This window comes from Notechis scutatus, chromosome 10 (genome assembly GCF_049901735.1).
Source record: "Notechis scutatus isolate UNSWTSFEM ecotype Mainland chromosome 10, rNotScu1.2, whole genome shotgun sequence".
In the NCBI taxonomy this organism is placed as follows: Eukaryota; Metazoa; Chordata; class Lepidosauria; order Squamata; family Elapidae; genus Notechis; species Notechis scutatus.
The window spans coordinates 1279141-1295317 of NC_142018.1; the positions used below are offsets into that span (position 1 = coordinate 1279141).

Genomic DNA, 16177 nt, shown 5'->3' on the forward strand with positions numbered 1-16177 from the left:
GAAATTTCTTCTTAGCTCTAGGTTGCTTCTTGATTAGTTTCTATCCATTGCTTCTTGTCTTGCTTCTGGTACTTTGGAAAATAGGTTGACTCTCTCTTCTTTATGGCAGACCCTTAAATATTGGAAGATTGCTATCATGTCACCCCTCATTCTTCTTTTCACTAGAATAGACAAACCCAATTCCTGAAATCATCCTTCATATGCTTTAGCCTTCAGTCTTCCAATCATCTTTGTCGCTCTTCTCTCTACACTCTTTCCAGATTCTCAACATCTTTTTTATATTGTGGTGACCAAAATTAGATGCAGTATTCCAAATATGGTCTAATATGCTCAAAGCTGCATTCATGTATCCTGTAATCTATCACATTTCATTGCTTTCTGGATTTGCACAAGAATTGGTCAGCTGATGGTTCAAATGGGCTTGGTTCATTTAATGCACTAAACTTCTGTCTGTTCAAGGTAGACAAAATTGTTTTAATTGTTCCTTGTTCTCTGCTGCCACAAGGACATTGTCAAAGTAAGGTACTACCCCAGGGATGTCCTGTAGTAGGTGCTCCATTAGGCTCTGGAATAACCCTGGAGCCACACTAACCCCGAATTGCCATCTGCGGCATTTAAAGTAGAGGTGGCATTCAGCAGGTTTTGACCAATTCTGGAGAACTGGTAGTGGAAATTTTGAGTAGTTTGGAGAACCTGCAAATACCACCTCTGACTGGAGATTTTACAGTATCCTTCCCCTGCCACGCCCACCAAGCCACATCCACAGAACTGGTAGTAATTCTTTTTGAATCCCACCACTGATTTAAAGCCTCCCCTGTGCATTACAATAGTCTGTGCATCCCCAGTAGCATCATCTACTGGTAACTGTTGGTACGCTTGTGCTAAATCAAGTTTTGCAAAGGTTTTTCCTTTCCCAAAAGAATGCAACAGAAGTTGTACTACAGGTACAGGGTATGCACTCTATTGCAGTGCTTTATTTATGGTCGATTTATAGTCTGCACATATGCGCACTGAACCAGCTGGTTTCACTGGTGTGACTATGGGTGTCTCCCATCTAGCATGGTCCATAGACCCCATGGGCAATTAGCTTGCCTAATTGTTCATCTAACTTGGGCCTCAGAGCAAAAGAAACTCATCTTGGTTTTAGTCTGACAGGTAATATTAGGAACCAGATTAAAAGAAATAGGGGTCCCCTTATACTTGCCTAGGCTTCTGTTGAAAACACTCTTGAATTTGGTTTGTAATTCTGCTTGCAAGTCATCTGATTCATCGCCTTGTACTGCATGTATGGTTACTTCTACACCAATGGCTTTAAACCACTCCATTCTGAGCAAGCTGGGTAGGTCTTTGTCCATGATGGTTAGGGGTAGTTGACCATTGAATTTGTTGAACTTCACTCGGAAAAATCCTCTTCCCAATACTGGGATGCTGTTTTCCTGGTACTTTTAATTTAATTTGTTGGGGCTCTACTTTCTGTTTGGTTATTCCTGGCATTGCCTTCTTTATGGTTGCCCGTGGTACTATGGAGATATATGATCCACTATCTATCTCCATGTTACATAATCTGCACAGTGATGTGCCTTTTTTTTACTTATAGTCATCAGAGTGTCCTATTGTTGTCTGATTATAGTCTCTGTCTCTAGCGGCTCCACTTTCCTCTCACCTGTAGTTTGAATTTGGCACCTTCCTGTATCCCCTTTATTGTTGCCCACATGGCTGCCTCTGATTTGGGTAGGCAGGCAGGCTCACTCTGCAAGCTTCCTTTCATACCGTCTGCATATGGTGTCCTTAAACCTGCATGCCGACCTGGGGTGATTTCCCCTGCATCCTGAATACCTCAGGGGTCTCTGCTCTGCTTCGCTCTGCCCCGTTCTCCTGTCTGAACTGATTTTATAAACATCTTCTTCTTCCTCAGTACTTTCCTTTTCTCCCTCTTCTTCTGGGTATCTAGAATCTGCCCCCCTGGATGAGTGGATGCTTCCTGACTTAATGTTAGTGGCTTTTGGCTTGTCAGAAAGTTCTGCTGCTGGTGCTTCTTCCAGCACCTTTATGTGTCAGCGCTTTTTTAGTTACTAATTTCCTCTGCAGCCTCAGGTCTCTCATTATTAGCATTTGATCTACCTTTTCAAATTTGCAGCCTGCTGCAATATCCCTAAGCTTGGTAACATATTCATTTATGGTCTCACCTGGCTGTTGCTCTCTTCGGTAGAAATCAAGACGGTGGGCATAAGGGGGCATAATGTTCCTGTAGCGTTTCTTGTAGGTCCTTCCATTCTATGGTTTTGATATCCTTTGGTGCAGCTAGGGTCTGAGCCATTTTGTATAGGCAGTGCCCACAATAGCCAAGGAACAAGGGTCTCTTCCTCTCGTTATCTGCCTCTTGTAGGGTATTTGCTCGTAGGAACCTTCTGAATTGTCCCATATATGTGACCCATGCTGGTTTGGGTTGAAAGGTTCTGGTGGAGTGTAGGTAGCCATCCTGATGGCCGGTGCTTGAGATTCAATCTCAGCTGGAAAAGAGTCTGTTGGCAGGTGGGGAGTGTCCTTTGTTCTCTCCTAGAATCCCACCTTCGTCACCAGTGTTAGATTGGGGGTCTGAGTGAAGAGGCAGGACAGCATAGGCAAGGTTAAGAACTCCTTTATTTAGCTACAGTAAAAATACAAACAGCCGTGGCATGCCTGCAGGCCTTTTTACAGGTAACTGACCAAATTTTCAGCCACTGGCAGCCATTCGTTTTCCTGCTTGGAAAACGAACCAATGAGGGAAGTCTATGTCACAGACTCTCCTCATTGAATATTCAACAGCATTGGTGCCTGTGTTTATATCAAGGAACACAGGAAGGCTGCACATACACTGTCCTTGGTCACATAACTAGGAAGGAGGCAGGATTAGAATGGAAGACACCCCAACATTCCAATTCACGGTTCCTTTTTCCTGGAATCATTTCCTGGAATTTTCTGAGTTGCAGCTTCCAGCAGGACTTAGCCTATTTTCATGATAACCTTTGGGCTGATTTCTCCCCACTAAATTTGGTCCTGATTGGTTCATTTTTCAGAGCATTCTGGTGCAGACAGGCAAATTTGCAACCCATTTTACTTAATTTCAACCATTGGATTGAAAGAAAAAAATGTATGAAGTTATACAGATAGTCTTACAATCATTTGTTTAGCGACTGTTCAAAGTTACAATGGCACTAAAAAAAAGTGCCTGAGTCTCACTGTTATGGCTTTTGCATTTGGGTACTTAGCAACTGGCATGTACAGTATTTAGGATGGTTGCAACATCCCAGGGTCATGTGATCAACCTTCCCAGCCAGCTTCTGGCAAGTGAAGTCAATGAGGCCAATTTTGCTTAACAACCGCAGTGATTTCAGTGGCAAAAAAGTTTGTAAAAGAGGGTGTGTCTCATTTAATAACTGCCTTGCTTAGCAATGGAAATTTTGGGCTCAGTTGTGGTCATAAATAAAGGACTATCTATATTCCTTTGGTAGATAGGAAGATCTATATAGGCATATCTAGCAAACAATGTAAACTTATGGATAAACTGCCATGGTGGTGTGTTTTCTTTTTTGTTCAGAGTAGGTTATTTACTCCCTGCTACCCATTTACTCCATGTCCTACTCAGGAGATTTCAACCTATTGGAGCAGGAAGCAAACAAGGACTGTTTCTGATCTGTAATCTGTAACTCTTCAAAAATGTTCAGTGAACAGACATGTGTTTTTATTTGCTTGGGATTATGTACCGCTATTATCAAAAGCATGGCTCATTGCAATAATCCCTTCTGTAGGCAAAATGATGTTTTTGCTACAACAGTGAACATGGTTTAGTCAATTCCAAGACACACAAAGAAAAAAGAGCCATGAGCACTGGGAGGAAAATCCATGTAACAGGCAGACATAAATTAATAAGTGTATTGGTTTATTATCAATCTTGCAATTTAAACGGGGTAGGGGAAAAGAGAGAATTATAGCGTAATGATTCATGTGTAAGCCTAAGCAGATAAGGAAGAAAGCAAAAAATTTAAATAAAAATAGAATTACACCTACAGGTCTGCTTTCTTCTCCCCACTTTAATGCTCACCAAATTTAGCATATTGTATGATTATAGCTGCTTGGTCTTTAAATGAGTTAATTAACATGTTGCATGAACACACATCATTAAGCCAAATTCTAGCCAAATTCAATTTAACCTGGTAGATTATTCAAAGACAGATCTTGTGGCCACTGTATGGTTTGGTGTAACTGAACCCATAAAACTGGGTTGAGTAAGCCATGGTTCAATTGATCACAATAAACAGAGACCATAAGCATGGGCCAATGTGCTAGTTGATAATGCAATGCAACCATTTCCCAAATCTTCCTTTGGCTTTTAAAGCTATTCTTGGCAGGTTTAGGAGTATTTAATCCAATTTAATCCTATTTAAATGCAGGAATGGTAATCAGTAGAGGATTTCCAAACTAACCTTGTCATATTTTTTTTAAAAGCTATTTTTACGCTATTTTCATGCAAGAAAGCCAGTTTTTAAGGTTAGATACCTTCCTCCAACCCTATGCCATTCATTTTCCAAGGATCAAATCAGGCAGTATAAGGGCTGTGGGCCCCACTGGGGATGGCAGGCTGGCAAGGCAGATTCCCTTGCCCCAAGATTAAGGAATGCTGTTTTGGGAGATACTTTCTATTTGAATTTATTATATCACAGTTGTTATAAACATTTGATTCCAAGGCAGAACCTATCATTCAAGGGGATTGGTTGAATCTGGAGTCAGAAAGCTTTGGGGACAGAAAGCGTCCTCAAAGCATGATGCTACCACATCAGAAATATCTGTATATGTCTATGTATATTCAAACATCAGAAATCTTATAAAGTCTTCTGCAAAAATTCAGAGATTTTGCAAGACCTGCCCAAAATTCTTCCAATTTGGCTATTTTTTAAAAGGTTCCTTGAAATAGTAGTAGCATTTAGGCTTATATACTGCTCCACAGCTCATTACATCACTCTCTGAGTGGCTTACAATGTCAAAACATTATATGCACATTGCCCCCAACAATCTGGGTCTTCATTTTATTGACCTCAGAAGGTTGGAGGGTTGAGTTAAGCCGGTCAAGATCCAACTCCAGAGTGTGGCAGAGTTTGCCTACAATACTGCACTTTAACCACTGGGCCACCAGAACTTATTCTCCCTTTACTAGCATTATCCTGGCTCTTGAAGTTGCACTTTGTCTATTTCTATTCATAGGCCAGATCATTCCCCATGCAGTCATTCTCCAATTACTAGATGATATTCTGAAGTTTCCCCCAAAGAAAATTCTACTTGATGGGATAATAGCATCTCCCAGCATTTAAACCTAAGGTAGAAATACATTTCTCTCTGGGGCTGGCTAAAGGCACTTTGTTACTTTATGAGGGGGAAGAAAACTCATGAAGAAAATAATGTATATATAAAGAGTTGCAGATTACATAGCAAAGTGTCTCTTGTCCCTTTGGTTTTGTAAATGAGTGTATTAAAAGAAATACCTGTATCTATTTTTCCCCCTTGGAATGTAATAATTTAACAATATTTTTTTTGCAACCAAAAAGCAGTGAATGTGAAAAACAAAGACCAATAAGCTAGGTAGTGTCTGCCTTTGAAAATATCTATACAAACATGTTTAAGTTCAGAAAGTAGCTTGTTCTGGGGATCAATCAATCAGAATAGAACTGGCAGGGATCCTGCAGGTCTTCTAGTCCAACCCCTAGCTCAGGCAGGAGACCCTGTACCATTTCAGACAAGTGCCTATCCAGTCTCTTCTTAAAGACCTCCAGGAATGGAGCACCCACAACTTCTGAGGACAAGCTGTTCCACTGGTTAATTCTTTTCAGTTATGAAATTTCTCCTTAGTTCTAGGTTGCTTCTCTCCTTGATTAATTTCCCTCCATTGTTTCTTGTCTTGCCTTCTGGTGCTTTGGAAAATAAGTTGACCTCCTCTTCTTTGTGGTAAGCCCTTCAAATATTGAAATACTGCTATCATGTCACCCTAGTCCTTTTCTCTAGACTAGCCATCATATCCAATTCCTGCAACTGTGCTTCATATGTTTTAGTCTCCAGCAGGGGTGGGATTCATATTTCTTAACAACTGGTTCTGTGGGCATGACCTAATTTGTGGGTGTGGCTTGGTGGTCATGTGACTGGGTAGGTGTGGTTAGGTGGTAATGTGACTGGCTGGGTGTGGCTTGGTGGCCATGTGACTAGCAAACCAAATATAAGTGGTCCTTACTTAATGGCCAGTTGCTTAGCAAGTGTTCTAATTTACAAGGGATCTCCCTGGAGCTACTTGACCTGTTTTTGGTATTTTGACAGCCATGCGCACGTACACACACACACACACAAACACTTATGGATCAGGTACAACATCCCACAGAGTTTTGTGACTGAGGCTTTCTATGTTTTTTGCCAGTTTCCAACAATTCCTTCTGGTTTCCAGTTAAAAATGCCCATTGGGGAAAATTGACTTGTTTAACAACCAGTGTTTGCTTAATGACCACAAGGTTCACTTAATGACCATGGTGTTTGCCTCATTTAATAACCATGGTGTCTGCAACCTTAAACACTCAAAGAGCCATTTTTCTATTTTCTTTTAAACAGGTATCTCTCTGTGTCTCTCTTTCTTTCTCCCTCCATCTCATCTTTTTCTTTCTCCCTTTTTCTTTCTCTCTCTCTCATCTCTGTCTCTTGTCTCTCTCTCTTTCCCTCCCTCCCTCTTTCTTTCTCTCTAATCTCTCCCTCTCTGTGTGTCTCTTGTCTCACTTCCCCCTCTTCTGTGTGTGTGTGAGTGTGTGCTGTCTCTCTCTCTTTTACCCTCCCTCTCTCTCTGTGTGGTCTCTCTTGGTGTCAGATCCGTGTATCTGCCATTCTTCAATGGAGTCACTTTTTTCAGTGCTATTGTAACTTTAAATGGAGGCTAAACAAATAGTTGTAAGTCAACTACCTGTATCTGTGGCTTTAACCTTCCAATTAGCATCTTACTAAATTTCAGCTGCATCTCTGCACCAAGCATATAGGAAAATTCCCTTATTCCCAATATGCAGGAAAATAACCTAGGCTCACAACTTGTACTTCTGATGTTTTTCAAGTTTAGCAACTTTAAGACATGTGGACTTCAATTCCCATAATTCCCCAGGCAGCATGAGACCTGATCATTTGATTACTCTCAGGTCAGTAACATGAAAGAATTACCAATTTTAAAGATACTGAGCATTGTATCTCTGTATGAATTGATTTAGTTAGATTCCATACTTACCACACTCCTGTCTCTGCTTGGACAGAACCCTCAAGGCACTTCTACTGGATTGCCCCTTGTACCAAGGCTCTGATCTAATATTGCCTCCTCCTCCTCACTAAATGCATGGATTGACCTCAAATGAATGTTATCTATTTTCTACTGGTGGATTAATCTATAAAATGCAATATAAACTGCCCCTTCATCACAAGGAGACAGCTTTAAAGATATTAAAAGTACCCCCCAAGGGATACTTGCTCAAGGCTACTTTAAAATGCTTCAAAGCCCAGTTCAGCTCCAACAAGGCTTCCTGGAACTTCTCCTTGTACCACTGGGCTCCTTGGCTTTTATTTTGAAATCCAGCACTCTTGGGCTTCAGCGCTGGATTTTAAAAGGCAAGCAGCTACTCAGTGCTACAAGAAATGCTGGGAAGCCAATGAATTAGTCAATTAAATGATATTTTTAAACTACTTTCTCTCCCAGCAATCTAGGCTGAAGCAGAATTAAACAATACCTGTTCCTTTGTTTTCTGAACGGATTTTATAGGAAGGAGGCTTAAATTCACACGCGCGCACACCAGCCACTTCCCACTCGATCTACCTCATTTAGGAGCATGGAGGACATCGTCAGCAACAGCAAAATTTACTATCTTCCAAATGGGACGGGGTGGGGGGTGGGGAGAGAAAGGGATTCTTGCTCCAGGCTTATAGGCCGGCAGCTCCAGCGACGTACCTTCAGCCTCATCCGAGGCAAGTGGCCGGGAGGGGAAGGGGCGGGGCCAGCCAGGGGCATGATTTGCCGGTTCTCTGAACTGAGCAGTCATAACGAACCGGAGGGAACCAGTACAGTCCCACCCCTGGTCTCTCCAGGCCTTTAAGCATCTTAGTTGCCCTTCTCTGCATTTGTTCCAAAGTCTCAACATCTTTTTTGTAATGTGACCAAAATTGGATGCAGTATTCCATAGTTGGGAGTATGTAGTAGTAGATGCACAACTGCAGAAATGTAGTTAGTCTTTGTTAGTGAGTGTAGGAGAAGCCTAGGCAGAGCTGAGGGGTGGAATAAAGCATGCCAGCAGGTTAGGGTCTTTAAGTTGACAGAAATACTCCAAGTCCAACCCCTCTTGAATTCCATTGACTTCATCTAACCTATTTAGTACTGAACTTTAGTTGACTAGAATCTTGTGTATTGTCTTGAACTGTAACTAAATGTTAAATGATTATTTGCGTCTGACAGTGAGGGGCTCATTTAGCGACCATTCAGTTACAACAGTGATGAAAAAGTAACTTTACAACCAAGCTTCGTATTTATAAACTTTGCAGATTTGTAAAGCAAAGGATACCTGAAGCCAGATTCATAAATATTGCCATAATTTCACCTAGTGACTGCTTTGCTTAATGGCCCAATTGCCAATCCCAACTGCAGTCACAAAATGAGAACAAACTGTTGTTATAGTTTGCAAGGATCTGCCTTCTTTCATGAACAGTTGTAGCATTTGGAAAAAAGTGAGGTGTGTTTAACCAGTCTGATAGTTTACATTACAGGCTACCAATATGTGGCAATTTAATTTATATTTTATTCATTTATTTATTTTTTATTTATTTATTTGATTTGTCAATTGCTTACAAGATAATAGAGTAAGAATACAGGAAATAGGTACGAATAAATGGGGACAATAGGACAGGGACAGGAGGCACGATGGTGCACTTATTATTTATTTTTTTATATCCCAGCAGACATAATAAGATTATGCACCTTACAGACCACTTAGGAATGGAGTGAGGTCAATAGTGGTTAGTTTGAGGTTAAAGGAGTGGGGGTTAGAGGATGTAACAACAGAGTTAGGTAGTGCATTCCAGGCATTGACCACTCTCTTGCTGAAGTCATACTTTCTGCAATCAAGTTTGAAGTGGTTTACATTGAGTTTGTATCTTTTGTATGCTCTTGTATTGTTGTGGTTGAAGCTGAAGTAGTCGTTGACTGGTAGGACATTGTAGCAGATAATTTTGTGTGCTATGCTTAAGTCTAACTGTAGGTGGCATAGTTCAAGGTTGCCCAAGCCCAAAATCTCAAGCCTGGTGATATAGGGTATTCTGTTGTGAGCAGAGGAGTGTAGTACTCTTCTTGTGAAATACTTCTGGACTCACTCCATTGTATTAATGTCTGATATGCAGTGTGGATTCCAGACTGATGAGCTGTATTTGAGTATTGGTCTGGCAAAAGTTTTGTATGCTCTAGTTAGCAATTCGATATTTCCGGAGGAGAAGCTTTGTAAGATTAGATTTACAACTCAATGCCTTTTTGGCATTAAGATCATTTGGCATTATATCAACAGCTTGGTTCCTGGGTGGGGGGAGGCAGGGTTAAAAATTGCAGGGTGGGTGGTACAGTCTGTGTGTGTGTGTGTGTGTGTGTGCGTGTGTGATTTCCCCAGGGGAACAGTGCCACCTGTTCACATCTGATTTGAAATTTATGTCCAGTTTCACTTTTTTAAAGTCATTTGACATTTTTTCTGTATCATCACTTGCAACTCAATCCTCTACACAGAAAGCTGGGTATGATTGCCATTTTAGTGGTGTCTTTAAAAAAACAACAAATATAGCCTACTGATCTTTTCTGACCTTTGATCATTCTGATTCCCTTTCTCTTTCTCTTTTTCCAGTTCTGTGGTAACCTTTGAGGAGCCAAGAACCCCAAATAGAGCATTGTGATTACCTGTTATTATAATTTGTGTACTACCAGCACAGCTATTCTCGAGAGGCTTTGCCTTAAGGCACTTACAAACTAAAATTTGACAGAGCAGAAATGATGGCTTTAAATAATTCAAGCCCAGCATGATTGATTCAAATGTTAACCAGAGCTAATTCCAAAACTGCCTTGATAAGGGCAGTGGAAGATTGATGGATTTTGTGCATTTGTTTATTTCTTTATTAAATGTATTTGGCTGGCTATTTGCCAAGTAATGATGGACAGTTAACAAGGTTGACAAATTATAATGTAGAGCAATGAGATAAAATAGTGTAGAGTGAAACATTACAAATGCACAAAGACTGGGGAACAAACAGGATGAACTTGAACTATTAATACATGAAGGTAGATAAGATTTAGTTGGAATAACAGAAACTTGATGGGATGAAACCCATGACTGGAACATACTGATAGAAGGATAAAAACTGTTCAAAAAAACGGGACCCCATAAAAGAGGAGGTGAAATTGCGCTGTATGTAAAGAACCACTATGTTGCTACAGAAATGCATGAAACCAAAGACGAAAATCTCCTAGAATGCATATGGATCAATATAAAAGAAAAAAAATGACATGGCCATAGTCCACCCAATCAAGCAGAAAAAATAGGTGTCCTTTTTGCTAACCAACAAACATATGTAGGAAGCACACTACAATAGTAATGGGGGACATAATGCAAACAGAAGCAATAGAGCACAATGATACCAGAGTCCTAGACTTTAAAAGAGCTGATTTTAACAAGCTCAGAGAGAACTTGGGAAAGATTCCTTGGATGAAAATCCTTAAGGGGAAAACAACTGAAGAAAATTGGGAACCTGAAAAATATGATCATAAAAGCCCACTCCAGCACAATACCGCTGAAAAAGAAAAACAAGAGCTCCAAGAAGAAACCAGCATGGCTGCACAAAAATCTCTCTGACAATTTGAAAGACAAAAAGGACAAATAAAAAAAATGGAAAGAAGGACACATAACTAAGATAGAATATCAGCAGACAGCCAGAATCTGCAAAGACAAAGTCAGGAAAACAAAGGCTCAGAATGAACAAAGATTTGCAACAAAAGTCAAAGATAATTAAAAAAGTTTCTTCCAACATATAAATAACAAGAAAATAAAATAAAGGAAACAGTAGATGCACTAAAGAGAGAAGACGGCAAAGAAGTAACAGGCAGCAGAAGGAAAGCAGAGCTGCTTAACTCGTTCTTTGCATTGGTCTTCACGCCAAAAGAAACAATAGTCCAACCTACCAAAAACATAACTGTAAAAGACAGACTAGAAATAAAAGTTAAAATGAGCAAAAGAGAACACCTGTCTGATCTTGATGAATACAAATCACCAGGACCTGATGGATATATCCCAGAGTTCTAAAGGAGCTGGCAGATGTCATCTCAGAATCATTGTACCACATCTTCCAAAAATATTGGAGCACCGGGGACTGGAAAAGAGCTGATGTGGTTCCCGTCTTCAAAAAAGAGAAAAAAACAGGCTACAGACCAATCAGCCTAACTTCAATACCCAGGAAGATACTGGAAAAGTTAATAAAAAACCAGATCTGCCAACATCTAGAAACGAGTAAGAAGTCAACATGAGTTTTTTACTTAGAAGTCAACATGGGTTGACTTAGAAGTCAACATGGGTTTTTTTAAAAAACAGATCATACCGAACCAATCTTATTTCATTCTTCAACATAGTGACTAAATAAATTAGTCGACCAGCAAAATACTGTGGACATAATATACTTAGACTTCAGCAAAGCATTCAGCAAAATAGACCACATCCTACTTCTTGGAAAGCTAGAAAAAAGTGGGATAGATAGCATCACCACCAGATGGATTTGTAACTGGCTGACAAACTGTATTCAACAAGTAGTCCTTAATGAATCTCTGTCTACATGGAGGAAAGTAAGCAGTGGGTACCACAAGGTTCCATCTTAGGCCCATTATTCTTAATATCTTGCAATCCTAAACTGCATTAACAGAGGTATACAATCAAGATCAAGTGAGGTACTAATACCACTCTATAAAGCCTTAGTAAAACCACATCTAAAATATGTCACCACACTATAAAAAGAAGTTGAGACTCTAGAAAAAGTGCAGAGAAGAGCAACCAGGATGATTAGGGGACTGGAGAGTAAAACATGAAGAATGGTTACAGGAACTGGGCATGGCTAGTCTAGGGAAGAGAAGGCCCAGGGGAGACATGAGAGCAGTCTTCCAATATTTGAGGGGCTGCCACAGGGAGGAAGGGGTCAAGTTATTTTCCAAGGGACCTGAAGGCCAGACAAGGAATAATGGATGGAAACTGATCAAGGAGAGATGCAAACTAGAAATAAGGAGAAATTTTCTGATAGTGAGAACTATCAACCAATGGAACAGAAATTGCCCTCAGAAGTTGTGGGAGCTTCATCACTGGAGGCTTTCAAGAAGAGATTGGACTGCCATTTGCCAGAAATGGTGAGGGTCTCCTTTTTGGGCAGGGGGTTGAACTAGATGACCTATAATGTCCCTTCCAACTCTATTAATCTGTTAATTGGGGAGATTCTAGTAAACCTGGAGGCTTTATAAATCTGCAGGATCACTGAATATGGGGAGGGAGCTGTTTTAGGCAGGCACTATGTTAGAGGAGATATATCTCCTATGTCCAGTAAAATGACACTGTTTAATACAGGTAGTCTAGTCCTGTATTAAACTTATGACCACAATTGAGCCAACAATTGAGCCCAAAATGTCTGTTGCTAAGCAAGAGAGTTGTTAAGTGAGTTTCCCCCATTTTACAACCTTTCTTGCCACAGTTGTTAAGTGAATCACTGCAGTAGTTACAGGGTTGTTAAGTGAATCTGGCTTCTCCATGCTACAGTTGAGCCTAAACCTGTTCATTCACTTCCAGACTCCCAAGGCATCCAGACACTGGCATAAAACTTTAAAAACCACCACTTGGTCAGCTCAAGATTGAGATTATATAGCTGGCTATCATCAATGTTGCAAACCAACAAAACAAAATGCTGAACTGGTTCAACCTCTCCCCACTCCCCTTATTTATAATACAGGTAGTCCTTGACTTCCATCCATTCATTTAGCAACCGTTTTAAGTTACAATGGCATTGAAAAAGTGACTTACAAATGATTTTGCATGATTGGTCTTATCTGAGACAACAACAAATCCGCATACAGGTAGGAGGTTGTACAACTTGCCTCATGATGTAACCAGAACAATCTGGAACTGAACACACTTAAACCCATAGAAATGGTGGTAGACTTTAGAAGAAACCCTCCCATACTACCACCTCTTACAATACTAGACAACACAGTATCAACAGTAGAGACCTTCAAATTTCTAGGTTCTATCGTATCACAAGACCTAAAATGGACACCTAACATCAAAAATGTCATCAGAAAAGCACAACAAAGAATGTTCTTTCTGCACCAACTCAGGAAGCTCAAACTGCCCAAGGAGTTGCTGATCTAGTTCTACAGAAGCATTATTGAGTCTGTCATCTGCACCTCTATAACTGTCTGGTTTGGTTCTGCAACCCAACAGGACAAACACAGACTTCAGAGGATAATTAGAAAAAACAATTACTACCAACCTGACTTCAATTGAGGACCTGTATACTGCACAAGTCAAAAAGAGGGCTTTGAAAATATTTACAGACCCTTCACATCCTGGACATAAACTGTTTCAATTCCTTCCCTCAAAACGATGCCCCTCCGAGGTAAAATACAATCCTGATGCGGCCTTCAACGAAATCGAGTTTGACAGCCCTGCTATAGAGCACTGCACACCAGAAGAACTAGACACAGGAACAGTTTTTTCCCCGAACGCCATCACTCTGCTAAACAAATAATTCCCTCATCACTGTTCAACTATTTACAAAGTGTGCACTACTATTACTGTTAATCTTCTCATCACTCCTTATCACCTATCCCCTCCCACTTATGACTGTATGACTGTAACTTTGTCACTTGTATCTTTATGATTTATATTGACGGTTTCCTAGTATGATTTGATTGCTAATTGTATCCTATGACTATTATTAAGTGTTGTACTTTATGATTCTTGATGAATGTATCATTTCTTTTATGTATACTGAGAGCACTTGCACCAAGACAAATTCCTTGTGTGTCCAATCATACTTGGCCAATAAAGAATTATATTCTTCTATTCTTCTGCATCCTCACACTTACAACCATCCCCACAGTCACTTGATGAAAATTTGGGCACTTGGGAACTGGCATGAATTTACAACTATTGCACTATTCCAAGGTCATCTCATTATGATTTGTGGCCTTCCCAGCTGACTGAGAAAGGTATAGTTTTATTAGAAGTCAAACGTATTGCAGTAATATGTAGTTAGAACATAGAATCGTGCATCAAAATCCCTAAGTTCAACTTTTCCCTCCCTTAACTACTTTCCATTGCTGACACACACAGCTCCACCACCACCCGTAACTAATCAGATTCAAACAAAATATTTTAATAATGATCGCTTCAAGCTTCAATGATCAAGTTGGTATGCAGCTGCATTCTTCTCCCAGCTGGTGGACCTTGAGGCAGGGTCTCAGAGAGATGCAGCAGTAACTTTTGTTTTCCCCCAAGCATTCCCCCTCCCATCTACTCTCCCCAGAGTTCATGGCAGACTGTCACCACATGGTAGTGAAGCACAAGCAAGCATAAGGTGGAAGCTGACATGAATTGAAGAAGTTTCTTGGATGAGAAGCAAAATGTCTTCAAAATAAAGAAAGTCCAATTGCCTTTTGCAAAGCACCTTTGGGAAAACCCCTTGGATACACATCTCAGTTCATTCTTGACTTACCTGCTTCTCCCCATTTCGTTTCTTGTAATTCAGAAGCAGTTCTACAGCCCCCACAACTTCTTTCCGTATTGCATACAGGAGTGCATCACCCACGTAGATACTGTGGCTCAATAACAACTCCATAATCTCTAAGTTTTCATTTTCTATGGCTATTAGAAGAGCACTGCGACCAAGAGGGTCCATGCAGTTGATGTTAATGTTGTAATAGATCTCTGCTTCCACCAAGGAATGTTTCACACTGGCATAGTCCCCCTTCTCCACAGCACTGAGGTAGGCCTTCTCCTGCAAAGACAGCTCCACTTCTGCCCGGACAATTTGCAGCGGGATCCGGTCTCTATAGGGGGAGTAGTTTACTTTTTTGTAATAGAGCTGAGCCATTTTTCATAGCGACTTGGTGGGCTGTTTGGAAACAAAGAAAAAAGCAGCTGTCAAGCACCACAGAAACCAGAAGATTCAGTCAATTCAAATGAGTATAAAAATTCATTGCAAACTTAAGTTCTCTACAAAAATCTGAACAATTAATGGTCAAGGGAAATGAGTGGGCGATAAGAGAGGCATTCAAGGTGGGCTAGACTTAGATTTCTTGCTGTGTGCAGGGACTCATGACTTGTGATGCATTTGGCCTCTCAGGCTCAGCCTGGTCATCTCCTACATCAGGAGAAAACTCCTGAATTCATTATTGAGAAAGACTACATGCACAACATTTGACATCAACTTTTCCTGAACCTGAAGTTCTCCAGATGTATTGGACTAGTCTTCCTGATTTTGGAATGTGTAGATGACCTTGGAGGTGGAGGGAAAAAGATGCTGCCTATGAAACAAGCTGATAAGAGGCAGGAGCCCACAATCATTTAATGATCTGCTACAGAAACTTAGGAAGGGCCCACCCTAATGGATCAAGCAGTTAAAAGTGGCAGCAGGAAGTTTATACATTCAGATTTGCAAGATTCTGGTATTGTATTCTTACAATACAATAAAATTAGTTGTGTTTCTTGTCTGCTTTGCCTGAGAGGGCTGACAAACTACCAATTAGCAGGTCCATTCTGTGAATAGCATGGAAATCAAGCTATAATCTATCTGGCAAGCACCAAATTAGGAGAGGTAAATATAGCAATAGCTATAGCACCTAGACTTATATAGCACTTCATAGTGCTTTACAGCCCTCTCTAAGTGGTTTACAAAGTCAGCAGATTTCCCTCAACAATTTGGGTCCTCATTTTACTGACCTCAGAAGGATGGAATGTTGAATCAACCTTGAGCCAATCAGGATCGAACTCCTGGCAGTCAGCAGAGTTAGCCTGCAATACTGCATTATAACCACTATGCCACCACAGTTATATGTTTTTTAAGGAGTTTGTATTATTGA

General features: G+C 40.5%; 1 protein-coding gene across 2 annotated transcripts in view; it reads right to left on the bottom strand.

Moving 5' to 3' along the window:
* Positions 1-16177, bottom strand: part of TRPC5 (transient receptor potential cation channel subfamily C member 5) — a 307824-nt gene that overhangs the window by 211552 nt on the left and 80095 nt on the right. For both annotated transcript variants that reach the window (XM_087971942.1, XM_026678562.2), the window contains exon 2: positions 14812-15210. In XM_087971942.1, coding sequence (XP_087828068.1) covers positions 14812-15189 — 378 coding nt within the window. In that variant the 5' untranslated portion in view covers positions 15190-15210. The remainder of the gene's footprint in view (positions 1-14811; positions 15211-16177) is intronic.